Source organism: Mytilinidion resinicola (genome assembly GCF_010093595.1).
Source record: "Mytilinidion resinicola strain CBS 304.34 unplaced genomic scaffold BDZ99scaffold_16, whole genome shotgun sequence".
Lineage (NCBI taxonomy): Eukaryota > Fungi > Ascomycota > Dothideomycetes > Mytilinidiales > Mytilinidiaceae > Mytilinidion > Mytilinidion resinicola.
The window spans coordinates 671,024-696,672 of record NW_022985452.1 but is presented as its reverse complement, the minus strand read 5'-3'; the positions used below and the strand labels follow the sequence as shown (position 1 = coordinate 696,672).

Here is a 25,649-nt window from a genome sequence, read left to right as displayed (position 1 = left end):
AGAGCTTTAGGGGCACGCCATGCGATGCACCTGAGACGCCATTGGCATGCACCTTGCAGACGGTCACAGCATGGTTCTCCGGGGAGCTGTCCAAATGTACCGGGGTGTGCTTACAGCCGTAACTATCGGCACTCCGGGCTGTTCGTGAGACCGACCGATCTGCCCCGTGGGCTTCGAGACTGCAATGATTTCAAAGCTTACTGCATAGTTACCAGAAAACAGCCTACTTTCCTCCCAGGACACGGCATATTCTTGCGAAGCAGGGAAGACGGTAGAAAGAATTGAGAAATACTAGGCCCGAGTAAACTTGACAGGTAGTGCCCTGAGTGATAGAGGTGAACGACAGTCAATCTAGCGTGGCAATATGCCCGAGCAGCATTTGACAGATCGCCGCGTGCATGAACGCATGAATGCATCCGTAGCGTATAACTCACTGCACACCTATTCCCTGAATGTCTCACGTTGAGCCTTCCCGCTCTAAAGTAGACCTTATCACCACGTCCAGCTCTTTCCGTCGTCTCCCAACCTCAATCATGGACACCCCAAAACCCATTCTTATCACTGGCGCAACCGGCAATCAGGGGTCAGCCGTCATCGCTGCCCTACACGCTGAAGATGCTTCACGCTCTGAAAAGAAATTCCTCCTCTTAGCCGTCACCCGCAACGTCTCCTCCCCCGCTGCCCAGAAACTCGAGCAGAAGTACCCCGGCCTCAAACTCGTCCAAGGCGACCTCAACGCCATTCCCGAGATCTTCACCCAAGCCGAGAAAGTCCTCGAGCAAGCCAACCACGGCACCACCAAGATCTGGGGAGTCTACTCCGTCCAGATCTCCATGGGCACGGGCGTGACCTTCGACAGCGAAATCGCGCAGGGGACGGGCCTCATCGACGAGAGCATCACCCGCGGCGTGCAGCACCTCGTCTACAGCTCCGTCGACCGCGGCGGCGACAAGGTCTCCTGGGACGCCGAGACCCCGATCCCGCATTTCCAGAGCAAGCACCGCATCGAGCACCACCTGCGAGACACGGCTGGGGCCAAGGGCGGGAAGATGAGCTGGACGGTCCTGCGCCCGGTTGCGTTTATGGAGAATCTGCTCCCGGGCATGCCGACGAAGGTCTTCCTGGCGGCGATGCGCGACACCATGGGCGAGAAGCCGAACGAGTGGGTCAGCGTGGTTGATATTGGGCGGTTCGCGCAGAAGGCATTCACGGCGCCGACGGACCCGCGGTATTTCTGCACTGCGATTGGGATTGCTGGGGCGAGGTTGACGTTTGCGGAGTTGGATGCTACGTTTAAGAAGGCTACGGGGAGCGGGGCGCCGGCGACGTATTGGGTGTTTGGGAGTGTGCTGATGCGGTTGGTGAAGGAGGTTAATTTGATGCTTACGTGGTTTGCGACGGATGGGTATGGGGTTGATGTTGAGGACTTGAATGGGAAAGAGGGCGTGATGGACTTTGAGACTTGGCTGAGGGAGAGAAGCGCGTTTGTGGAAAGGGGTGAGAAGTGGGTTGATCCGTTGAAGGGTAATGGGAATACGGTAGCGATGAAGGGGTAAGGCTGTGCTAGAACGCCATAGAGTCCGTGGGGCGGATACTCGACGACGTTTCATGGTTATGTAGGTCGCCTCAAAGGTGGTTCCGATCGATTTCTTGAGTGCTGGTACTGGGATTGATGCGTACCACGTTCCATAATAGTCGATGCTAGCGACGCTCTTTTATTAATAATATATCTTCCGGTTGTTTGCACCTAATGAAGAACGAATTGTGAAAGTTTTGTAATAGCAATGTTGTTCGTTGTCAAATCTAAAGTTCAGTGGCTCTCGTTTCTCATTTAACTAGCCTTCCTTTATAACATGTTACCTTTACAAGATAGTTAGTAGCTTGACATGACATGAACGTCTAGAATATAAAGCAGATTTTTCGCGCCGGACACTCTAGCAATTGGCACGTGACAGCGGCGTACTAAATCCATGGTGCCGTCATCACTTTTCTGGTTTGCCAACTTTGAACTTGCATCTGCACAGCTTCAAGAACATCAACATTTTGGAATCTTGTCTATGTGAAAGACACGGGAAGCCTGATGATCTCAGTATGAATCAAGACCCAAGCACCGCCTCGCATCCATTTCTCCTTCACCTAGCAAGCCCAAGAGCGCAGACCTAATTCCAATCACCCGGACCCAGGTCAATCTCCTTCCCGTTCCTCATATCCTCCATAATATCCTCGATATTCCATGGCTTGTACCTATAGCCCTTCGGATAATTCGGCGGGAACGAAGTCTCATCCTCCATCGCAACACCTGCCTTAATGCTCTTCACGCACTTGGCATAGTTCTCATGCGCGTACGCCTCAGGATCATGCTCCCAGACCCACTTTGGTAGACGCGGAGCTGCGCGGCGGGGGTTCAGCTTCACCTTGTCCCAGTCCGTGTCTTGGAGCAGCTCGGCGTTGGAGAAGCCTAGCTTCTGTGCGCAGGAGTTGCGGATGAAGCTGCGGTAAGTATCAGTACTGATGGACAACAGTATTATGGAGAGGAGACTCACCGGAATCGAATATGTGCACGCACGGAATCCGGCACGTTCTCAGCGCCACCGACCTGGAGACATGACGCTAGAGATATGGCATCTTCAATCGCCTGAGTGGCGCCATTTCCGGACGCCGGGAGGTAGGAGTGTGCGCTATCTCCTATTTGGATGACCCGGGCACCAGGAGAGCACCACTTGGGTTGGGGGTTGCGCCAGAGGAGCTCGAAGTTGATGATGGTGTCAGGAGGAGTGCAGTTGACGAGGTCCTTGAAGATTGGCGCCCATTTGTGTTTCTCCATGCCTGGCATCTTATCTAGACCATCGAGGACTTCTTTCTTGTCGATGGTGTGGTTCCAGCTCTCCGCCTCAGTTCCCGTGACCTGGGACGTTAGCGCTAATTATCGGAGGCAAGATCCGGGAGAATTACATCGTGGTTGACAATCCAGACCATCACGTCTTCGCGAGTGAGCGTCAGAGCGTATGTGGAAGGCCTTGTACGTGTTAGGATTGATTTCGGTGCTGCATAGCGCTCTTACAACTTACCCTAGCCATGTCCGCACGATTGGCTCGTTGCCGGGCATCATCTTGAAGAACTCCTTCACCTCCGGATTCTGGTCCAGATGCTCAATTGGGAATGCAGCACGCCACATAGCTCGACCAGAAGACCTAGCGCGAACCTGACCTCCAACGAGCTGCTGCGACTTCGAGCCCACACCATCAGCGGCAATCACGACATCAGCTTCGTACCGCTTCCCGTCCTCAGTGACACAGCCACCCTTACCGGTCTTCTCATCCTCGAAATAATCGACTACGCGGCGATTGAATTCTATTGGGATATTGAGTCGCTCAAGCTGGCGCACAAACATCTTGTAGATGAGCGGCCGCATCTGGAAGGTACCGGGGGGAGTCTTGGGGTCCAGGCCATCTGCCTTGAGCCTGTCGGCGACCTTCTTCGGCGTGATCACAACCTCGCCGGTATGCTTGAAAGTCTCAATCCAGGCATTGTGCAGTGAGATCTCGTCGTATTCCTTTGCGAGTTCGGGCCAATGCTTGAAGAAGCGGGTAGCGCTTAAGCCCATGAAGTACATGTCACCTGCAAGCTTGTTTAATGATATCCGAGGGTAAAGGTTAGAGTTAGTTGCGAGAGACACACTTACCAGCAGTGTTAATAGTTGCATTGCGCTCGAGGACTCTGACATTGTGGCCTTTGCGAACGCATTCGATCGCAGCCGTTAAACCTGCCAGGCCGGTACCTACGACTAGAACATCGATTCCTGTCTTTGGGTACTCTCCAACCCTTTTGGAAGACATGGCCGAGTCCTCGTGAGTGAGTGAGTGTGGCATCGTGACTGCAGTCTTGCAGGTGTGGTGATGAAGAGAGGTGTGTCGAAGTCAGTATCGCGGCACAGCACGCGAGGTGAAGTAGCTGGAGGAACCTTTCAGCGGTAGTGCTCTACTGCTGCGCCACTATCAGGCTGCATTCACTACTTCAAATCCGCTTGGAGTCGGCATGTCGGTCAATGCAGGTTGATGTCTCACGGGTTTTGCGGTGGGGTGCCGTTACCTCAGATGAGGCACCTGGTAGTTTGTTGTTGCCCAGAACGGGCGCGAGACGGCAGGTACCCGAGTCTCGCACGGCTCAACAGCAACACTCGAATCAGCTACCCATGCATTGACAGGCATGTGTTGTCAATTACGGCTTTCTTTGGGCCGATGAAGTGGTCATAGAGAGGGGTGTTGGCGTTGGGGTCATAATAAGAAGCTAGCTCTCTAGGCGAGGAATGCTACTACGGATCCACACAATCGACGCGGACCAGCCCGAGTGGCCCAGATGCCGTCGGGGGGGAATTATTCTGGGGGTGTTTTGATTGCAGTAGCGTATCTACACCGGGGTGGGGTTGCGGGCGGCCCCAGGGTTGTCCTGGGTAAGGTGGAGCCAGCATCATGAATTCACCAACGTCATCTGGTGAATCTCACGAGGTAGCGGAAACCCGACACATGTACGTCGCTCGGGTAGGGCTGCCCCTTAAATGCGCCACATACGGTACCAATCGGCCTTGAGTTTGAGGTAACAGAGAGTGCCGGAAGTCGCTCCTGCGTAAGCGTTGGACCCAACCAGAGCTACCATGTAAGAAGGGCGGCTTGGATACTGGTCATGTCGATACGCAAGGCTGACATGTGGTGCTTCCTAAGTACCATGGCGTCAGTCTACTAGAGGTAAGCGTGATAGGCAAGTCGCTGAATTCTTAGAGCCTATTCCAAAACATGGGAGCATGATATTTGGCAAATGTCGAGAGGGGGAGCGTAAACTAGACAATTCACCAGACTCTCCACATGACAGTGGGTGACAGCACTGCTAGCAACCCTGTGAGCTTTCCAAAGCCTTGTCCCAGCCCTGAGCGTTGTCGTCAACGACCCAAAACTGGAGACAGTTCGTTATCACAACCGCTCGAAGCTAAAAGTGACTGTCATCACTAGCTCTACCCCTGTGAAAGCTTCATGACCACACTTCCGCCTCTTTCATTGGCCTTACTTCTGTTGTTGCGCCAATTGAAACCCTTTCGATGCCTGGACAACGTACTTGGGGATTGCTCAGCCCATTCACACACCACCCGCTCCCGAGCCTTGCCACCGGCCTCTACATCTAGGTGGTATTCCCGAACGTCCCTATCAAAGTTCCTGCATGCCACGTCGATGCGGGAAGATAGGCTCTTCGATTTCAACTTGATCTTCGGGTTAGTGTTTATCGAGGGTGTCGGAGATAGGTCGCTGTTTGGCCCTGGAGCTCCCCGTAGCTGATCGCCTGATGATATCTCTGTGCAGCGGATGTATTTCAAGATCTAGATGCCCAGAGACCCCTCAAGGTCCCAGATAAATCTTGCTACACCATCGGGCTGTCATTTGTCCGTTTTTAAACACCTCGCGGATATTGTTTACTGCTGGCGAGTCGCATACCATATTTTCAGTTCCACGCATTGAGTGAATCTTCACTCTCTGCTCTTCGACAATCACTACGCGGCAGTTTGACACTTCTGTCTCGTCTGGAATTCACTATACGTCAACCGTCTCTCGTTAGCATACGCTCACTATATCGCCTCCTTGGTTGCACTCGACTCGTACCACATCACCCACCACCACCACCACCACCACCACCACTACCACCACCATGCATCCCGTCACAATTCTCATCGTTGCAGTTGCAATCTTCGGCGTTGCCATCTACGCCATCACCGACGCAATTACTCGTCGCAATGCCAAATTCAATGTTCAAGGAATGCCAGGACCTTGGATGATCCCCTGGGTCGGCCGAGTCCACGATCTCCCAATCAACTTCATGTGGCTGAAATTCAAGGACTGGGCCGACGAATACGGACCCATCTATCGCACAAAGATGCTCGGTGCGAACTTCGTTATCGTCTCAGATGAGAAAATGGCCGAGGAGTTGCTGGTCAAGCGAGCGAAGGTATATTCGGATCGGCCAGTGATCCGGTCGTTGTTTGATTCGAAGAGCACGCATGGTTCGATGGAGTACCTGCCATTGATGGGTAGAAATGGTAAGTAGACTCCCTTGCTGCTGTACTTTTCGTGCGTGTTCCCAATTGCTGCCACTTTTCTTTTATCAACGTTATATCACACACTCGGTCTTCCTTCCACACACTTACATTCGTTCGCAGAATACTGGTCCCGTCAACGAAAGTTCACCCACGCCTACCTCACCGAAGCCAGCAACGCACATTATCACGGCTTGATGGACTTCGAAGTGAAGCGGTGGCTTTACAATCTCTTGAAAGAACCCGACAACTTCTCTTTCTCCCTCGAAGACATGGCGTCCAAGGTCATGTGCCAGCTTACATGGGACGACCCTAGTTTGAGCGCTTACTGCACGAAGAGCGCATGGGGGCTGCTCACTCAGATGTCTCCCGCTGGTCCAATCACCAACGTGCTGACGCCATTGTGGCATCTTCCAACATTCATGAACCCTTGGAAAATCGCTGAGCGCAAGCGACACGACGAACAACAGGAGTGGTGGATGACGCGACTCCGGGAAACGAAACAGAAGATGGCAGAGGGGAAGCAGCGTCCGTGCTTCACGCGACAGTATCTCGAGGCTGCAAGCATTGGCCGTACGAGCAACATCTCTAGCGAATACGAAGCGTCGTCGGTCATCGGAATGATGGCGCTCGTGGGAATCTTTACTGTGGCAGGCCCGCTGTACTACTTCCTGGTGTGTATGGTCCATCATCCGCAGTGGCTAGAGAAATGCCAGAGGGAGATTGAGCAGGCTTGTGGCGAACGTATGCCTACGCTGAACGACTCCCCGAATCTGCCGACGCTGCGGGCGTGTATCAAGGAGGCTATGCGTTGGAAGCCGAATGTCCCTACAGGTAAGCTAATCTCGCCATCAACTTGGAGTTTCAGCCACTGACTACGATCCGTAGGTGTCGCCCACGAAGTCGAAATCGATGACATGTACAACGGCATGTTCATCCCCAAGGGCACCCGGATCCTCCCTCTCGACTTTGCTTTTCTACGCAATCCCGTTAAGTACCCAGATCCGGACAGTTTCCGTCCCGAGCGCTGGCTTGAAGCTCCTTGGCCTACCTTCCAAGTTCCCCTAACAAAGTTCCCTAACCTCAAGGGTATGACGTCCTTTGGGTGGGGTCAGAGACAGTGCCTTGGCATGTCCATTACGCAAGACGAGATGCTACTCGCTGCCGGCGGACTTGCTTGGGCTTTCAATCTCAAGCGCAAGATAGACCCGGAGACCGGGGAAGAGATTGAGGTTCCACTCGACAAGTCGAATTCACTCCTTATCGTCAAGCCAGATCCGTTTGAAATGGCGTTCGAGATCCGGAGTGAGCGGAAGAGGATGGAAGTCGTGAACCAGTGGAAGATTGCAGAGGCCGTAGACATCAAGGCTCGCGCCGACTTCTTGAAGCAGGCGGAGCAAGCGGATAAGCGTGAGAAGCGGATGACGTTTGGTCATGATCCGGCGTCTGAAAAGAAGGTCAGCCTGTTTGGAATTGCCACAGAGGTTGGTTGATGGTAATGTTTGTGGTCGTGTTTCGCGCAGATGTCAGGGCTTTGATTTCCGGTGTATGCAGTTTTTTAGAACTTGAAATACCAGGTAATGTCGGAATTGGGGATGAAGTAATGTAGAAAGGGATCGGGGTCATGTCGATACCAATGCTTGTAGCTTGGAAAGTACACAAATTGACAGAACAAACCCTACGTAGAATAAATCAGGGGGACAATTAAAACCTCTGCTTTGCGATGCAGAGCCAGCGAAGACCAGTGTAGTTGTAACTTTCACAGATGTATTTTTGCTACAAGTCTATACATAAGCGATGTTCCCGCAATGCCGTGTGATGGAAAATCGAAGGTTGAGATGAATTTGAATGGAGAAACGGGTGAGTCGGAGTTGTGCGGGGATGACGCCTCAGGCAGTAACGCTAAGGGAGAAGGCAGAAAGGCAGCGAGGCGCATTCCTACTCATCCTATCACAACGAGAATAAGTACAGGGCAAACCCGCCAGATCGTACAGCGAGGACATTGGTCAGTAACTTTCTACACCGCCGCCGCCAGAAGCCAGGGCTATGCTGGCTTGTCCTCATTGCCTCAGCGTTTCTCTTCTTTTCATCTTCTCCTTCTACATCACGATAGTTCAACGAATTACTATTCTTTCCTACTGTCTTCATGCCGATAAACTGAGAATGGACGCTGTCAGCGCGGGTGCCAGTGTTCTTGCTATCGTTGGATTCGCGCTGCAAGGCACTAAAATTCTCTACGAGAGCATCAGCGGCGTCAAAGACGCACCGCCGCGGGTTAAATCGCTGGCTTCAGCTGTCGCAGATCTCAAATCTATATTGACGCAACTTCAGTCGTGTAGGGCATTGACAGATCCCGACGCTGATCTACAAAACATTATCAGCCTCATCCAGGCTTGCAGTCGAGATGTACAGCGCTACCAGAAGAACATCAACAAACTCCAGATCATTCCCGCAGACGCGAAAGTTAAACAAGGCTGGAAAAGGCTCAAGACAGTCTTGAAGAAGGATGATATCAAGCAGGTGTGGCAAGAAGTGAACCACCACAGTACACTGCTTGGGGTTCAGCTGAATCTATTGCAATCGTAAGCGCCCATGTTTCGGAAAATGCCCCAACGAACGCTGATTGTCTCAACACTGTGAAGAAACACCACTGCGTTGTGTAAAGACAAAATTGTTGACCTTCACAATGCTTTTTCCGAGCAGGCCGTCCACGATCAACAGCAAAACACCCTTCTGCTGCAGCGAACCGAGGACGTATCCATCATCAACAGCAACCTACAGGGTTTCAAAGCATCGACGGTCGATCAAATACGGGATACAGTGACCTCAATTGCAGAGAAATTAGAGAACGCGCCCACTGGATTAGAAACCCGAAGCGAAGACATCTTCACACTACTCAAGGCTATTCAGGCCCAAATCTCTGGCTCTTCAACCCAGTCCAACGTTGCACAAGGGCCTTCGTCGCCGCGAAGGCAGACCCCACGGGACATTGACGATGAGCGATTTACTGATGAAGACTCTAGATTGCAGGAGAGCTTGAGAAGACTCTGTCAGCTTGATTTTGAAGAAGGTCGGACTTGGCGCGATGAAGAAGCGGATGGCATTATCGACGACCTTCATCTTCTTCTCCAATCAATATCATCGTCGCATCAACTCTCAAAGCGCAGTGACCTAGGAAAGCGCAAGATTGATACGACAGATCCAGACGAGTTCAACAACCGTGTCATGAAACGTCTATGCGGCATTATTACCGCATCGCAAAGTGTAGATGTCAATAAAGCCTGTATGTCGTTCCACTACGCTACGATCCATATGAGACCACGTAATAACATACAAGAAGTCCCTCGGTCCTCTCTAATCAAGGCCAAAAAGGTCATCCAAAAGCGCAAGAACATGGATGTTTCGACTACTTTGTACAAAGCAAACATTTCGATCACGGAAAGACGCATCACATCCGAGCATGATAGCAATACTAACAATGACGAGAAATTGGACACAATAGAAACTATCACAAGGATCAAGGCGTTCGTGAGGCACGGGGATCTCAACAACGTCCTCGTTGCCCAAATTCGCCAGTTCCGACTCTCCACTGGATTTTCCTGCCGAAACCCTTTTGTTTCCATTGGAAAGACCCTACCAGATGATTCTCCTATTTTCTCGGTAGTCAGGAAAGGTGATGTTGAAGAGCTTCAACAACTTCTCTCACGTGGTGAGGCCACCTTGAGAGATAGGGACTCTTGGGGAACCCCTTTACTGCATGTAAGTCTTGAGTCGTTCGGCGCTGGGCCTCTGTGCTTATATGTTATAGTATGCAATGGAACAGCCTAGCATGTGTAAATTCCTCCTCGAGAATGGGGCAGATGTTGATGAGGTGGCTTTTGCTCCGGATGACAGAAAGAATGCTGGGTATGTAGCATTCAACCCTGGCCTTTACAATGTCTCGTCATGGATTCCTAAACACTTTCTGGTCCCTACTTGTGGTGCCTCAAGGGAGTTCCAGTTGTCCCGAATCAAATTGAAGCCCAGCCTTTTGTAAAGCCGCGAGGCCACTCCAAGCAGCGGCAGAGGGGTGTACGCAGATTGGAACTAAAACCACTCGCCCTGGATGCCTGAAACCACCATAAAGTACCGCAAACAGTGGCAGGAAGTGTGCGGATATTCATGATGAGACACTATAACAAAGCTCTTGAAATAACCATAAATACAGATTAGCATTATTTCTTCCATGGACATACATGGGGTCGGATACCGAGCTTAAAGAAAGTCTTCTTGAATGCAAGCGACTGCTCTTGTATGCTGGTGCCGACCCTTCCATCCCTAAGGTGTGGCATGGCATAGATGGCGTAACGACTGAGGAGTCAAGTTCTTGGATTGAGGTTGTGGACACGGGAAGTCTGGTACCTGAATTGAACCTCAATCCACGTTTGCGTTTGCTAATGAAAGCAGGAGTATGTCAAGGCGATAGTTCATCTTGCGAGGCCATTCATTGACTTGAACCCGACATCCTACGAAGATACCAACCCTTTATTTCGGCTCGCGGAAAATTGTAGTGCTGGTTTTGACGCAACCAGATTCAAGTTCCTGCTCGACGCAGGCTCTAACATCCACGCTCGCGACGTAGGTGGAAGAACCTGTCTTCATATTGCTATCCGCCACGTTAAGGCATCACGGACGGAGAGGGAGTACGCCGCTCTCATTCTTCTGATTCAAAGTGGAGCAGATGTCTTTTCAACGGACTACCTCGGTAACTCAATCTCTCACAGCGCTTATACCTGCACCAGTGATAGTAGACGAAAAGGGTATCGAGGAGATCTTTGGGACGCCGTGCTCTCCTATTGTGGCTACGATATATCCGCAATACGGAAAGGATATCCTCGAAAAACCCCTCAATATGGGAGGGCTACTTTTATAGGGCAAGCCTGGACACGGGAACGTTTCGAACGGCTCTGGAAAGGACGAGAAGGCCAATGCCCTTACTATCACGACCCACCGATCTGGCGTTCACCATTGAGTCCAAATCCCGAAGACGACGCCAAGAAGTCGGCGCAAGAAGAGGACATTGCATCTGAAGAACTTAGAAAGGAGTTATGGGACTGGGGCGATATGGACTGGGGCGATATGGACTGGGGCGATATGGACTGGGACGATATGGACTGGGACAAGATGGAGGCATTTCGGGGACCAGATTGAGTTTCTATTTAGACCGCGTCTATCTGAAGCCGTGGATGATTCTGGTGGTCCAAAGATTGCGAAGGTCTGCAATTGTGGGTAGTGTGCTAGCTGCTTTAGGTAACTATTAACCCTATTGTGGAGCTCCTGGACGTCCTGGACGTCCATAGAGGTGTCTGGTGGATTGCGTGGATTTGGAGGCCTCATCCAGTCCACTCCAGTCCAATAACATCACTGAGAACCTTCCCATGACGACCTCTATGACATGTGCGAGGCGAGTGTTTCGAAACCGGACGTTTGCGAAGCAATGGCCTAGCAAGTAGATGATGACTTCTAACCTAATAAATCATGATAAGGTGTATGATAGGAATAAATCAGGCTCTTCCGGCCTAGCCGCTCTGGTGAGGAAGTACCGATCTTTTCGGCCGGAGGTGCTGAAGGAGAAGAGAACGATTAGGTCAATGAAGTGCAAGGGAGAACGCGGTAAAACATCAATAATTCCCTCTTATAGAACGCTCAAACTCAGATACATCTTCTTTCAATCATCAGAAACAAACTGCCAAACTCCACCCACCCCTTCCTTTACCTCACCGTAATCCCAACATCATGCAAAAATACCACCACCTTCCCCAACCGATTCAAACAACTAACCCCGAAATTCATATGCCCCACCGTCGCTCCCGCCACAAAGTCAAGCTTATATTCCACCCACGTATCCCACACTGCCACATCCTCTATATAGGAATCCCCCGTGTACCACGCGTACGCATTCACTGAGCACGGACTACTTTTATACGCTTTCGGCATATAGGACCACATATGGAACGTATACTTCCCGCCCACGCACGCATCAAACTCGCGGCTAAAACCCGCGCTGTTCGAGGCCGAGGGGAATGTCAACACGCCACTCCTCTTACCCGTATGCGCTTTCGCAGTCGTGATAGTGAACGTCTCATCCCCCTCCCCAAATCCCACATCCCAGATCTTAACATCCCCACTCTCAAACCCGCCATCAGAAATGGTCGGCACAACACTACAAACCGGCGGGCGGCCCAAACGTAACATCATCAACCAACACAACCATCCCCCCCGTATTCCGACAATCAACCGAAACATACACGTACGGAAACGCCGCCTCAACATCCTGCACCAGAAACACAACCTCCACCTGCGTCCACACGCCCGCCGCGGTCGGCGCGACCGTCGCGCCGGCGAAGACGCCGTAGCTGAACACGCACAGGGCGGCGTCGTAGCCATCAGGGATGTAGAACCTCGCGCTGCTGGTGTAGGCGCCGTCGCAGAGGCCGAGGACTGGCTGCATGATGGTGGCGGCGCCGGCGTGGGCGGGCCGTAGGTGGAGGCCGAGTTTAGGGAGAAGGTGGTGTCGGCGTTGGGGGATTGGTCGTGGAAGAGCCAGGTGTCGAGGTTGGGGAGCTCGAAGCTGGGGTCGATGAGTGAGAGGGTGGTGGTGCAGGGGCCCAGGGTGGGGGTGGGTTCTGGGGGTGAGCTGGTCATGGGAGCGGGAGGGGAGGAAGGGTCTTTGCCGAAGTAGATGTGGTCGAGGTAGATGACGGGTTGGGGGTCACTGGCACATTGGTAAATACCGATGTAGAGGTAGTCGTAGGTTGATGTTTCGATGTTGTTGGCTTCGAACTTGGTCCATTTTGTAGTGATGGTGCTGATATCGAAATCGTAGAAGAAAGTGCTGGTGCTGGAGGACATGTATAGCAGGCAACTGGAGACATTGTTGAGCTTGGAATCTGCTGAAAGCCACAATGATGCTTTCAAAAAATGTCGGGACGTGTCATCGGCGATGTTGTACTGAGATAGTAAGACGCCTGGCGACGCAACCCCAAACTCACCGACAGAGTCGTCGAACAAAAGAGCGGCCATTCTATTGCCGCATGGTTAAGAATCGGCTCAGTATCAAGTAAGTGCAATGGACTTACCCATTCCCAGAGTGCGTCGGATTCCCCTTCTTACCTGCACAATGCTATCATTCCCGGAGCCGTAGTAGGACTCAGCGTTCCAGGCCGTGATACCGTCAGGACATTCAAATCCTGGGTTGACAAGGGCGTTGCCAGCTCCAGGCAAGACCTGTCAAGCACAGTTTGGTTTCCTCGGAATGCATGCTTTGGCGCTGATATCGTCCATGTAAATACTGATAGGCAATTCAGATTGGCAGCTGATCCTGAATTGAATCGCCACCGGCCGGCCAGTTCCAGGGCTTTCAAAGGAGAACTTTGTCCAATCCGGGTTGAGAACGATATCGATGGACTCGTTCCTATTATCGGGGAATATGATCGTGCACTGACTCAGATCATTCGGCGCTTTGTAACGAAGCCACGCGGAGACAGTATAGGTATTGCCATATTCTATGGCAGGTATGGTAGTACTCAGCCAAGGGGTAGTATAGCCTCGAGGCAAGAAGAGATAGGCTTGTCCGGCTCCCGAATGTGATGGGCGTTTCTTTGAACTTTTGATCCAGAAGAACTGGGTATCGCTTCCGCCTAAAAAGTCCCAGCTCTTAACGTTCTTGTTGAAGTCGCCATTCTTAACGAGTTCGGTGGTTGTACAACCAGTTGTAGGATGGTGGTGTGGCCGCTTTGGATGCGGGCGTGGTCTTCTTGTATGTTTGTGTCGTTTCGTCGTTTTTGAGGCTCTTTTCAGCAATTCTGGTGGTGCCAAAGGCAGAGCAGTGGTAGGAGGTTCAACAGCAGGCTGAAACTCCACGTCCAAGGGACTCCCGGTGGCAGTGGCTAAAGATCTGGATACGAACGACAAAGCTATCACTGTACTACACGCGACGACGAAGCGCATTGTGACGTGAGTACCAAAACAGGAAGATCAGGAAGACGGCATTACTGCAACGGGGGAAGATGAAAGCACAACTTCTCCTACAGCCAGCAGCAATGACCACGAGACAAATACTCCATCCTAGTCCACGATCTAGATGGCCGAACGTATGGATAGGGCTTGTTTAAGCTCGACGCCAGGATCAGAGAGGCGCTGTTTCTGGCATTACACAGGTCACACAGAAACGATATGGGAAAGGCAGGGTCTGAGGCCGCCGCTTTAGAACCCACAGAGTATAATGTTTGGATAGCCAAGGGTTTGTTACGAGGTTATAGTCTAGAGGCGTGCGGCTCAAAACGAGAGCTGAAAAACTGCTGTAGTAGCCAAGCAAAGTAGCGCTTCATAGCTCAGCTCGATTTGCGTAACATTGCTCCTCGAAGCCCTGTCAAGCGAATGGAATTTCTAGATCCTAGGAGTGTGGCGGTGTGACTTTGCTACAACCTATTAAATACTGCAAAGACGGTTTGAGGCTATTGAAAAGGTGCGGCACGGATTGAATCGGTCAGCATGGTAAATTTGGGAGAATGGAATACTGGTTTGCACAAAAGGTTATATGAGTAAGTATAAGTATTTGAGAAGTCAAATCTTAATATGTCATGTGACTGACACGTGATGTGCCCCCATTTCCTTAAGATTCCATCGTCCTGTTAAAGTTTTAAGGTGATGTTTGATCTACTGTTAGCGGCGCACCGTCGTTGAACTTGTCAGAACTCTATTGCATAGGGCTGACTATCCCAGATGCGAAAAGCTCGCCCCTTTCTCTCACCCACGCTATTTCCTCCCACTCACTCATTCTCAGCGTTCATAGCTGTCCCCAAGAAATACCAGGAAAGGTTACATCTTAGCTTGAGTCGCATCTCGGGCCTCTAAAGAGTCCAGGTCGACGCCCTGGAAGACCCCAAGCTACATGAGCCTAAGGGACTTTTGCATCAGACCTACATCTTGCGCTAGACTTCCGGAAGTCAGCTGACTGTATTGATCACGGCTGAACGCCATTGCCTCGATGTAAGAGGTAGCAGACTCGATGCGGGAAATAATGGGGTATGCATGGTGTGGGCGGAGAAGTGGAAGTGATCAAGGAATTGTATGAGCTTTATCAGCGTTGAATAGCATCTCTCTTACAAAAAAAGGAATCGTTATAAATCTCTATTAAGCAAAAGGAAACGAAGCCATACCAACACGCCGTTTCAAACCCACCCCTAAAAAATCAGGCCGAAGCCCTACGAAAACGAATTTTCAAAAGTTTGGGAATTTGCGAGCACAGACTGGTGCCGCCGTACCACACTACAACTGGCTCAGCTTACGCCCATCCAGCCCCCCCGAAGGGGATTCGACCTGGAAAATAATGGGGTATGTATAGGTGAGGTGGAATCAGGAAATCTGAAGATAATTCTGCTTTGCTCCTAGAGAACCCCTACCGGTTGAGTCGACGGACAACGGGTATATATGAACCGGAATCTCTCTTCCAGTCCTCCTTCGCCGCACTCATAGTCTGCTACAAGAGTATCGTTCTCATCAACACCACTTCTCAGAAAAACAAAGATAAGATCATGATGCTAACATCATTTCGCACCCGCCACCAAGGCGGCGGTTCCATCTACCCAGCCCATCACGCGGCGCCTGGAAAAGGTGGCACACTCAGCAGCTCAACACCGTCCGCGGTATTCTAGCCAAGCGAGCTACAAGGCTTTGCCAAAGCTCGTCTTGCATAAATAACAACAGCATGCCAGAGGACCTCAAGCGGTGCTAAATGCGCGTACACAAGCATGAAAACAGCTAGCGTGTGTATATACCTTGCAGATTTCGTGGATTGCCACTTTCTGTTAACCACGCTGTCGTATAGGTGCACACCTCTACCACTGCCTGAAGTGCATCAACAAGTTTCCACGCAGCGCAGAGTAAAGAGCTTCTACGCCGTTCAGATTTCTGCAAATGGATTGAGGCAACCCCAAGCAGTGGCAGACCCGGTGTACACACCCACCCAGGAGACCGAGACAGTTCGTCCTGGGATTAGAGTGCCGCCCTTTTTCATGCCCCCGCGTGCCCATCTACCCTCGCCAATATAAACCTCAAGAATCTCAAGCCCCGCTGTGGTGTGCATGCATGGGCCCCCAACATGAAAATAGCAAGAATCTCAAGCCCCGTAATATCATCTATGCTCAAGCCAACTCGCCAGCAAGAACATCAAGAATCTCAAGTCCCGTAATAGCATCTATGCATGTGCCAACTCGCCAACCTGCATATCAAAGAACCTCAAACCCGCTATCGCAGGCATGTATGAGCCAACTCGCCACCAAACATCAAAACCCTCAAATCCGTTATGGCAGGCTAGTATAGCACACCCGAAACCTCATATACACATCAGCAAAGCCCACCCCATCTCTCGCACCCCACCCACTCCGCCAAAACCCAACTTACCTCAAACCAAAAACACATACCACCCATCCCCATAAATTTTAACCAAACCTACACACCCGTTAGCAAGCTTACTCACCCCCATCATCCTCCACCACCCCCCATACTCAGCAGCAAATCCAGCAAATCCGTACCCCCCACATCCGGCCCAAACGTCGTCTGATTAACGTCTTGTCCCCACGCCGTATTCAGCAGCGGGTCGAGCGGCAGCGCCAGCCAATCCGGGAAATACCCGTCCTGCTGGCCACCCCCGTTGACATCACCGCCACCGCCCAAACCGTGGCCCGTGCCGTTCCCGAAGTTGAGGTGCTCGTTCGAGTTCGCGGCGGTGTGGTTGCTGTGGCCGCCCTGGGCGTTGTAAGGGAACGTGTACGGCGGCGGCATGATGCTGATGTTGTTGTTGGACGGGTCGTAGGGCTCGGTTGAGATGCCCCAGAGGGGGTTCTGGGCGTGGTTTTGGTTCTGGTTCTGGCCATGCAGTATAGGCGTGTTGGTGTTGCGGTTCGAGAGGCTAGGGGAGGTAGGGTTGGAGAGGCCGAAGCCAGACCCGGATGCACCAGCACCCCATTGTGCACCTCCGGCACCCAGCGGACCTGTCGGCGGCGGCATCATTGGAGTCTGTATCCCCGTCGTGCCTGGTGGTTCGTGTGATCCAGCGCGGGAGATCCCCGTGGAGCCACCCGTGGTGGTCATTCGCACGAAGCGGGCGCGGGTGCGGCGGGTGAGGGTGTCGAGGAGATCAGCGAAGCGGTTGCCGACGTGGACGTCGTCAACGATACTGCTCCGTAGGGCCTCGATAGCGCGGCTGAGAAGGCCGAGGGAGAGGGCTACGTCGTCTTCTGGGGCACCAAGGGCAAATGTCTTGAGCAGGATGATGGCAACGCTGATGATGCGGAAAAAAGTTCGGACTGGGGCGTGCTTGAGATAGTCTCCTGGGTAGAGACCTTCTACGACGGTTCGAAGCAGGGAGCGACAGCCATCACTGACTTCGCTAACATAGTAGCGGTCGTTGCCGTACCATTTCGTTCCCATAGAGTGCGGATTGGCGCCGAGGCCAGCGTTCGATGATGAGGAAGAGTTGGGCTGCTTAGAGGCGAAAGACCCGGGGTGGAGCTGATCGGGTGGCGCTGTGTCTTGCTTTACGCGCTCTAAGACGGCTTGGAGTGCGAGCGAGTTGATGTAGACGCGGGTGTAGTCGTATTCGATCATCAAGATGTGTCGAAGTTGAGTTGGTACTGTTGCATCGCGTTAGAAGATATGTTGCGAAGACGCTGGTATACCTCTATGAAGCCCAGCTATTAGGCACCAGGTGGGCTTACAATCTTTGGACCTATCGAAATCCGCCTTCCAGGTCTTCAACGGGTCTTGGAATGACTGCAACTTCTGCTGATACTCGCCAGAGGCTATAACCGTCCGCGTAGACTTCCGACTTGCAAACAACTCTAGGTTTCCCAACTCCATGATTTTGGCAATCTCGTCCCAGAAATTCAGCACCAAGTCTTGAATGGCATGGCGGGCCTGCGTCTGGACCGTCTCGAAAGGTCCGCGCTGGCCAGGATTACCAATGGCCATCCACTGCGTCTGACGCTTGATATCGGCCATACGCTCCGTGAACTTATCGCTTGCGCGCTTGTCGGAGGGCTGGAGGTCACGCTGTACCTTTGGAAGCATTGAGGTGAGACCGACCATGGAAGTAAGACCGAGACGGCCGCTAGTCTGGCTGAGGTAGATATTGAGGAGGTCCTTGAGGTGGTTTCGACGGCGATAGTATGCCTTCACTATCTGGTGCGGGAGGCTCTCGTTATCCTCTCGAAACTCGGCCTCGCTCTTCTCGTCAAACACTCCAATTTCAACGGCCAGAGCCACGGCATTCCCTAGCAACATCCAGCACCTAAAAGAGTCAGTATTTGCCTGAAGTTGAATTTCCTGAAGCACTTACATCCTGTCACTTCGCCAGCATGGTTCCAGCCAGCTGTCGATCCGTTGTCCACCAGGACCTCCTTTGAACAGATCCAGGGAGATATTGCTCCCGTCGCTGGGCTCGGGGACGAGGAGCTCGTCATCGTCATCGCCGGGAGGATAATGCAGAGCTCGCGGATGCCATTCGGTCAGCAACATCAAGCTCTCTACTGTCCCAAGAGTCCTGAGGCCTTTCCGGGAAAGCGGGTTAACATCGGCTCCAGCCTGCTGTCCGGCTCCGCAAAATCCACCTCCGAATTGTTCCTGACCCCATATCAACCGATCCACCATTCCCTGCAAGTAAGCCCAAAGCTTCTCGTGAATCGCATAGGGTCGCGAACTGGCGCCGGGGCCCACGAGGGGCGCAAATCGAGAGGCAATGGTGAGTAGAGTGACGGTCAGGAGGGGCTCGTCTTTGAGCAGCTTGGCATGTAGGCTATGATCGCGGTAGTCGGGCACCACAATAGGCGTGAGGGGCGAGAGGTAGGTGTAGAAGTAGTCGATATAGGCAATCGCCTCCTTAGCTGTGAGCCACCCAGCACGCACGAAACGGAAGCGTCCCCAGGCTCTGACAGCATCGGCGTATGTCGCGTCGGTCGTGGGGATCTGGTCGCCCGTGCTCATCTGAATGGCCGGATCTACAGCCGCTTCTGCCATATTCCTCATGTTCCCACCTATTCCCCCCCTCAGGCTGGGCAGCGTATTGGCTTGTGGACTCGGATAGCTGTTCTGCGAGCCTGGCGTATTGGCCATGCCTAGCATCGGGCGCGCATGGCTTCCTGAGCTGCCGGTCCGGTGATGCTGCTCGATATCGCCATTGCGCCCTGCAGCTTCAAAGAGCAGATTCAGGGCATCGTGTCCGCTGTACACCTCCTTGCTCGACAGTATCGCGGCCGTCGCATTGTTCAGCTTCTGATCCTCCTCGTCGTTCGGTGGGTTCGGCGGGGTTTGTTGCGTATTCGTGCCCGGTCGCCGGAGAGGTTCGTAGCGCGCGACAGAGCCGCCGGGCGTGAGGGGAGGCTGGGGCTGGTTGGAGGTGTAGGAGGTCGAGCGGCTGGTGTTGAGGGCGTCTGGGCGACTCGGGCCCTCGGATGGCAGCGACTTCAGGCGCTTCCGGCCATTGCGGATCTCGTAGTCGGACAGCTCGCCGTCGTCCTCGAAGCCCTCGCCGCTGTCCTGGGGTTTGCGCTTGCGACGAGTCGCGGAGAAGAAGCACTCTTTGCTCTCACGGCGGCACCGTACACAGGGCGGGTCGTGGGGACTGTCGACGGGGCCCATATCGCAGCGCACCTTGCGGCGGCGACATGGTATGCATGCTTGGTAGGTCCGCGTGTGGTTCTGGCCGGCGGCCTTGGATGGGGGAGAGGCCGAGTTGGCGGAGACGGTGGACATGGCGGTAGCACCCAAAGCTGGGGTTCGGTTTGCGGCGGGTTACTGCACAGCCAAGGTGTTGAGGGCGACCAAGGAAGGGCGGGGCCGCGCAGGACCACGAGATTCGGGGTTGTTCGCCGGGCGTGCGCTCGCCGTGTGATGTGTCGAGGAATAGAGCGTCGAGCGGCGTCCGCGGAGGGCGACGAGCTGCAATTCACCGCTCAGGTTGGCTGCCCAGACGTTGGCCGTCCGCAGCTGCCCGAATCAGCCTCAACCTCGACGATACGATAGCCACACGTGCCCAGCAGAACCTCATGCGCTATTACCCCATACATTACCCCATCCCCAACACATTCCCCGCACGCTCTGTATTGACTCATCGTCTCCGCTTCCGCTACCGTCTAGGATGGTCTGCTGGTTGCTCGCCAAAAGAAATCAAATCACAAGAAGTGCATCACGGGACCCCAAGACGCAGGCGACTGATATACACTGATTGATGACGAAGGAGTGTATCATCTTTTCAGAAGCATGGAAGGTGCCTTTGGTTCAGTATGGGTGCTTGGAATGCTTATATCTAGCCGTTGTGGTTCAAAGGTAGCTGAATAACAGTATCTTGCCCTCTCATATTCCTTCAAATCATTTCTCCATTTTAGCTCGTTTGGGACTTCCCTAAAGGTATATATGTCCCTCTCACTCGAATCTGATGATCCATCCATCACCAACCGCGTCATGTGTTGCATCCTGTCCTCCCCAAACCAGAATTCTCCTGTCATCAATAGCCGCATACGCGGCGAAAGCCCTAGGTCCAGGATGTACCTTTCCTTCATGCTCCGTCTCCCCAGTGTTCGTCTTGATTTCAACTTCACTCCAGCTCCACCTCCCCGAGTCCATCCCCAGCGCGTCTCGGGCCTTGTCTTTCGCACTGGACAAGGACATGTCTGATGACGGGATCTGAAGTGTCCATGCGTCGCTGCAAAAGCTGCTGGTCTGACTGTTCTTGGCCGGCGTCGCCGAGTTCGCGTGGAGCACAGCCTGTGCTGGTGCCATGCCGAACATGTAGATGAGGTAGTGACGGCCATGGCCAGTCGAGATGGGTACGAGTGCGGCGCCGTCTCTGGGGCCTTTAGGACCAGGGGTAAGAGGATTAGAGGGAATGGGTATCTCCCGAAATCCGCGTTCCTCTCCGAGAGCAGCTGGGCTAGATGCCATCGCGGCTTCGAGGTTGATTTGCCGGACATTCGTGGAAAGTTCGTCATCACCGTTGATTGTGTAAACGGCATCGTCCACTGCCACTAGGTTGGCCGGAAAGCATGTCGCGGGCTCTATTGCAAGCTTAGCAACCCGCTTTGTGAACACCTTCAGGCCTAGCGTCATAAGAGTAGGCGATCGATACTGGTCTTCTGATGGTGTGTTCCGCACTCCGCCATAGATCACCAATTGGTCGTCTTGAATCGTAGCCCCATGTCCGTAGACAGCATATCCGTCTCCTTCCTCGTCCTCGGCGTACTGTAGGCATGACCATTGCAAGGATTTGGTGCTGAATTTCCATAGCTTCGATCCTTCTTTCAGAGACTGACCATCGTCGTCTCTGCCGCCGTACACGAGGATGACTTCGCCATAGACGGTGGCTGAATGATAGCATCTCGACGGGGGGACTTCTTTCTGATGTTCAACTGACAATGCTGGAATGCACTTGTACTGAGCACCCGTTTCGCTGCTTTTGGGTGGTAAAGTCAAGATGTGCATCTCATTGGTGCAGATAGCTCCAGTCGTTGTTCCTCCGAAGATGTATGCTTTGCCGTCAACAACGCTGACGGTATGGCCTAAACGGCATAAAGAACTTCTATAGATTATCAGTATCTCTGCTGAAATGCGAAGAACGCATTCTCACGCACCGGTCTGGGGTTTGAGGCGACGTAGCGATTTGAGTGAACGTCGCCCTCAACGGCATGGTCTTTTGAGCAATGGCATACCCGGCGATAGCTCCACCCTCAAGTGTAGTAGTAGCGGCCTCGAAAGCAACAGCTCCTGCAGCGACCTCCATCTTGATGTTTGGAATGTTGTTGAAGGAAGCTCGGTCGTTCAATGACAGCTATAAAAAGGGTCCAGTCAATGACGTAGTTTGTGCAAGGTACGGCCAGGTCGGCTTACTGAATTATTCAAACATGACAGCGCTTCCATATACAGAAATCGCTGATGTCAATATCGTCATCTGAACGTGTATCTAAATTGAAATTGATGTTGGTCCTAATTGGATATCACGTGGCTGCGCCAAGACTTTAGTACACCCGATTCCAATCATCATGTCATCAACCACCCTGAAAAATTATGACCTATGTCCGTCTCAATGAAACCGTACAGTCTTAAAGAAAGATGTCTTTGGCTGGTAGACTGCTAACTTGATATGTAGCTGATCACAAGGCAGGGTCTTGGAATTGTGGCTCAGCTTCTAGAATACGTCCGCAAAGTTTCGAGCACCTAGGAGGCATCCTCTTCCCACAACACCACGAGAACACATGATGCACATGCTTTATCATACAAGGGTTGCTCACGATGCGTTCAAAACTCATGTTGTTGTGTTTCATTGTCGTCTTTTGTCAGCATATTAGCGTGACGGCCAGTGTCATTCCTCGTGCTTCTTCCTTTACATTCCCAGCATCTAGCACGGTTTCAGTACCTCCTCCGGCAATTCCAAAGTTTCTCCCAATCTCGTCTTCATCACCCGATACCTTTGGTATCTCACAAGTCAGCGGATTCTACGGTCCGGGGACCTGGGGCGCATGGATCGTCACTGGAGCGGCATCCTGGTATCGCGTTGTGGTTGATCACCGCCATGCACTGGATCCCAACACTTCGGTCTTCCTTTTGGCCATTAACTGGGCCTCGGTCGATCTCATTCGGCATGTTCACTCGCAAAAAGCCCTCAAAGACTCGGGAGACGATTCTAGCGACGAGCACCTCGGATCCATTGGCGCGGCCTTCACCATCGTCTTCTGGGGCGTCGTGCACGAACTCATGCAGATCTACGGCGTCCAGTTCATGGATGAAGGCTCGAAACGACCTCAAAAAGTCCGGAGACGAAAAGTGCTGACTCTAGTCATCGGCATGGTCCTTCCATTTACTGCGCTGTCCTTTATGCTGTTTACCTTCGGGTTCTTCACCGATACTACGTCCCTGACTCGGTTTGGTCGAACATTCCAGCACTCTACCGGATATATTATGGGTCAGACCTGACGGTAGAAGAATTTGAGCATCACGGGGATAGAGTCCTTCACGCATGCCTTCTAGGACTATGGGTTCTGTTTGTCAGAGCTGGTGTATACCTTCACATGTGGTGGAGAGACGCTCCTCAACGCACCAAGATCAAGTTCCAAAAAGCATACCAACCATATGAAAGACACGGAGCATTCCTCTTCAATCTCTTCGCCGTCTGGTCATCGATCTCTATGCTCGTGGTTTTTGTTATGTCGTTTTACGACGAGAATAAGATCTGGATTATATTCATAAGCTCTCCCTTCCTGGTCTTACAGGACTTCCTCCTCTACCAATGCCTTGCAATATCCTTGCTCCCGCTCTTGAGCCTCCTCGTCGCCGATCATTCGCGCTCATGCTTCTTTATGCCTTGCGCGCCGTAGTCAATTACAGACTAGGACCAAGCTTTTAGTCTGTTTGTGGCTGTATCGCTTTTGATTGGTACGGAGATTGCGCCCAATGCCATACGACGCTGGGAGCGCAAACAAGAGGAGCAATGCGCTTTCGAGGAGGAGACGAGGCAGAGAATGGAGCTGGAAATGGGCCAACGAACGAATGCCGTGGGCTGAAACTGATTCGTGTCTCTGCTTCGTTAAGTACGCATCATAGCACCAGATATTGGAGAGCTGTCCTCCTCGTTTGCGATCGTCTCTTCTTCAACGAAACTCCACAACGCGAATCAAGTACCAGCCACAGTCCTCCCTACGCTGCTCGATATGCGGGACGGGACATCGGACGGGCCCGCGTCTCTAGGCTCGTGCGCGGAAAATGTTCATGTTCGACCGCATCAGTTTTTGCGAGGAATCTTGCTACTACTGTCTCTCTCAAAAGAGGGCCAGCGCCTTCACCAAATTCCAACACGAGTTCCGGCTTCTTCTAAGAAGAAGCGATTTCGTCAATCTATGTATGCACCAGTCAGACAATACCAACGCTATAATTCATCGGCAGCTCTGTGCGCAATAACGCCTAGCTTCGCCAATCGTCCCGTCTTACTCGGTCTACGTTTCAGCCTCATGTTTCAGCGTCGTGAACGGTTTCCCATCACCTCTGGCCCGGCTATCCCGTGGAGTCCCGGCGCAATTTTATCTTTTGATTTGCATGTCCACGTTCCAGCCATTGACGAAAGCGGCAAGTCCCCTGCAGCCCTTATTTACAGCGCTGACGGTCGTCGCCTACTTCCATATGAACTGACAAGGTACCATAGTATCGCTAAGCTACATACATACTAGCCTCAGGAGATCACCAACACACCACTCTCCTTTCGTCGCTGTTAGCGACCTGAATCAAGAACGTTGCTCAAGCTCGCGCCTTTGACTGGCCTGCTCCATCCTTGAACCCAACTCGCATGAAGTTATTGGATCTCCATCTCGCATGTTCCCACTCCCCACTTACCTTTGTAAGGTTCGGCCCCCAAGCCGCCCCTCGGTTTAACCGGTTATACATACATAGGTAGCTGTGCGACCGCGGAGATGCCAGGGAGACTTTCCCTCCTGCGATGTTGCGTGCTAGGAGCTCTGCGACGTCGGCCGTCACGTCTTTCCTTCTTTTTTTACTTTTCTTTCCGTCGTTGATTGAGTCGACATGCTTCAATCCGAACGGCACCACGTCGACCGACCTTCCCTGTGACCCCAACAACGATTCCGTTTGCTGCTCCGAGGGCTTCTACTGCCTCAGCAATGGGCTTTGCCAAGACCCGAGATACACAAACCCTTTACGGCTGCTACGAGGCGCTTGTAATGATAAAGGATGGGGAAGCTGTCCGAGTTTCTGCAAGTCAGGTACGCAATGCGACGTGCCTTATGAGGTCCAGTCGCTAATGATAGTAGAATACCCGGGAGGCGACGAAGCCGTAAACTACTGCGGCAACGGCAAATACTGCTGTAGCTCGCAAAACTGCTGCGACGACCCGAACACCACCTTCCTCACCCTAGGCGATCCCTCAGTCTACGCCACAGCGATGCAAGGTGGCGACCCAAACATCAAAACAACAGCAACCGCCCAACAACCCCAATCCGCAACCGCCCAAGCAGCCTCCGCCTCCTCAAACCCCCCCAATCCGGCGCAACTCTCCGCTTCCAGCCCTACCTCCCCAGCCTCAAATCCCTCCAACACCGACTCCGCGGCGGCAAACCCGACCGCCTCTCCCCAAACGACCCCTAAATCCTCCGCTTCCGCCTCCTACACCGGCCCCTTCCTCGCCACAATCACCCTCGCCGGCACCACTATAACCACCACCCTCTCCACACCCCCATCCTCCTCCGCCCCCTCCACAAGCCCCTCCACCTCCACCCACACATACACGACCGCCATCGCCGTCGGCGCCAGCATCGGCGGCACCGCGCTCCTCCTCGGCCTCCTCGGCCTCGGCGTCTTCCTGCGCAGGCGCGCGCGTGCGCGTAAAGGGCGCGCGCTCGTGGAGATGGATAGCGGGGGCGCGCGGAATGAGTTTGAGGGGTCTGAGGGCGTGTGGGCGTGGATGAGGGGGAAGAGGGGGGACGAGAAGGAGATTGGCGGCGCGCCGGTGTTTGAGATGAGTGCGGAGACGGGGCCG

At 52.9% G+C, this 25,649-nt stretch overlaps 9 protein-coding genes across 9 annotated transcripts in view; 5 read left to right on the top strand and 4 right to left on the bottom strand.

Annotated features, from left to right (window-relative positions):
- Positions 1-533: 533 nt before the first annotated feature.
- BDZ99DRAFT_538606 (NmrA family protein-like protein) lies at positions 534-1,620 on the top strand (the record flags this gene model as incomplete). Its single annotated transcript, XM_033726651.1, has 2 exons — positions 534-1,497; positions 1,580-1,620. 2 exons carry the CDS (start codon positions 534-536, stop codon positions 1,618-1,620), a joined length of 1,005 nt encoding a protein of 334 aa, XP_033573350.1.
- A 507-nt stretch (positions 1,621-2,127) lies between these two features.
- Positions 2,128-3,869, bottom strand: BDZ99DRAFT_501230 (FAD/NAD(P)-binding domain-containing protein; the record flags this gene model as incomplete). Its single annotated transcript, XM_033723794.1, has 5 exons — positions 2,128-2,490; positions 2,544-2,905; positions 2,953-3,016; positions 3,069-3,618; positions 3,683-3,869. The coding sequence occupies 5 exons, from the start codon at positions 3,867-3,869 to the stop codon at positions 2,160-2,162; spliced, it is 1,494 nt and encodes a 497-aa protein (XP_033573349.1). The 3' UTR covers positions 2,128-2,159.
- A 1,822-nt stretch (positions 3,870-5,691) lies between these two features.
- BDZ99DRAFT_510716 (cytochrome P450) lies at positions 5,692-7,685 on the top strand (the record flags this gene model as incomplete). The annotated part of the gene is made up of 4 exons (XM_033724486.1): positions 5,692-6,079; positions 6,200-6,910; positions 6,965-7,486; positions 7,654-7,685. The coding sequence occupies 4 exons, from the start codon at positions 5,692-5,694 to the stop codon at positions 7,683-7,685; spliced, it is 1,653 nt and encodes a 550-aa protein (XP_033573348.1).
- A 199-nt stretch (positions 7,686-7,884) lies between these two features.
- On the top strand, positions 7,885-11,392 carry BDZ99DRAFT_501228 (ankyrin; the record flags this gene model as incomplete). Its single annotated transcript, XM_033723793.1, has 6 exons — positions 7,885-7,936; positions 8,190-8,596; positions 8,780-9,835; positions 9,885-9,982; positions 10,284-10,473; positions 10,523-11,392. The coding sequence occupies 6 exons, from the start codon at positions 7,885-7,887 to the stop codon at positions 11,264-11,266; spliced, it is 2,547 nt and encodes an 848-aa protein (XP_033573347.1). The 3' UTR covers positions 11,267-11,392.
- Positions 11,393-11,827: 435 nt separating this feature from the next.
- On the bottom strand, positions 11,828-14,065 carry BDZ99DRAFT_538599 (uncharacterized protein; the record flags this gene model as incomplete). Its single annotated transcript, XM_033726650.1, has 3 exons — positions 11,828-12,956; positions 13,229-13,406; positions 13,561-14,065. 3 exons carry the CDS (start codon positions 14,063-14,065, stop codon positions 11,828-11,830), a joined length of 1,812 nt encoding a protein of 603 aa, XP_033573346.1.
- Positions 14,066-16,600: 2,535 nt separating this feature from the next.
- BDZ99DRAFT_490216 (uncharacterized protein) lies at positions 16,601-19,867 on the bottom strand (the record flags this gene model as incomplete). The annotated part of the gene is made up of 3 exons (XM_033723040.1): positions 16,601-17,751; positions 17,836-18,407; positions 18,456-19,867. The coding sequence occupies 3 exons, from the start codon at positions 19,865-19,867 to the stop codon at positions 16,601-16,603; spliced, it is 3,135 nt and encodes a 1,044-aa protein (XP_033573345.1).
- A 273-nt stretch (positions 19,868-20,140) lies between these two features.
- On the bottom strand, positions 20,141-21,890 carry BDZ99DRAFT_422765 (uncharacterized protein; the record flags this gene model as incomplete). Its single annotated transcript, XM_033717002.1, has 2 exons — positions 20,141-21,689; positions 21,742-21,890. 2 exons carry the CDS (start codon positions 21,888-21,890, stop codon positions 20,537-20,539), a joined length of 1,302 nt encoding a protein of 433 aa, XP_033573344.1. The 3' UTR covers positions 20,141-20,536.
- Positions 21,891-22,399: 509 nt separating this feature from the next.
- BDZ99DRAFT_573904 (uncharacterized protein) lies at positions 22,400-23,342 on the top strand (the record flags this gene model as incomplete). The annotated part of the gene is made up of 1 exon (XM_033728327.1): positions 22,400-23,342. One exon carries the CDS (start codon positions 22,400-22,402, stop codon positions 23,078-23,080), a length of 681 nt encoding a protein of 226 aa, XP_033573343.1. The 3' UTR covers positions 23,081-23,342.
- A 1,237-nt stretch (positions 23,343-24,579) lies between these two features.
- BDZ99DRAFT_573903 (uncharacterized protein) overlaps positions 24,580-25,649 on the top strand; it is a gene marked incomplete at its 3' end in the record, with an annotated part of 1,242 nt that continues 172 nt past the window's right edge. The window contains exons 1-2 of the mRNA XM_033728326.1: positions 24,580-24,876; positions 24,925-25,632. Coding sequence (XP_033573342.1) covers positions 24,594-24,876; positions 24,925-25,632 — 991 coding nt within the window. The 5' untranslated portion in view covers positions 24,580-24,593. The remainder of the gene's footprint in view (positions 24,877-24,924; positions 25,633-25,649) is intronic.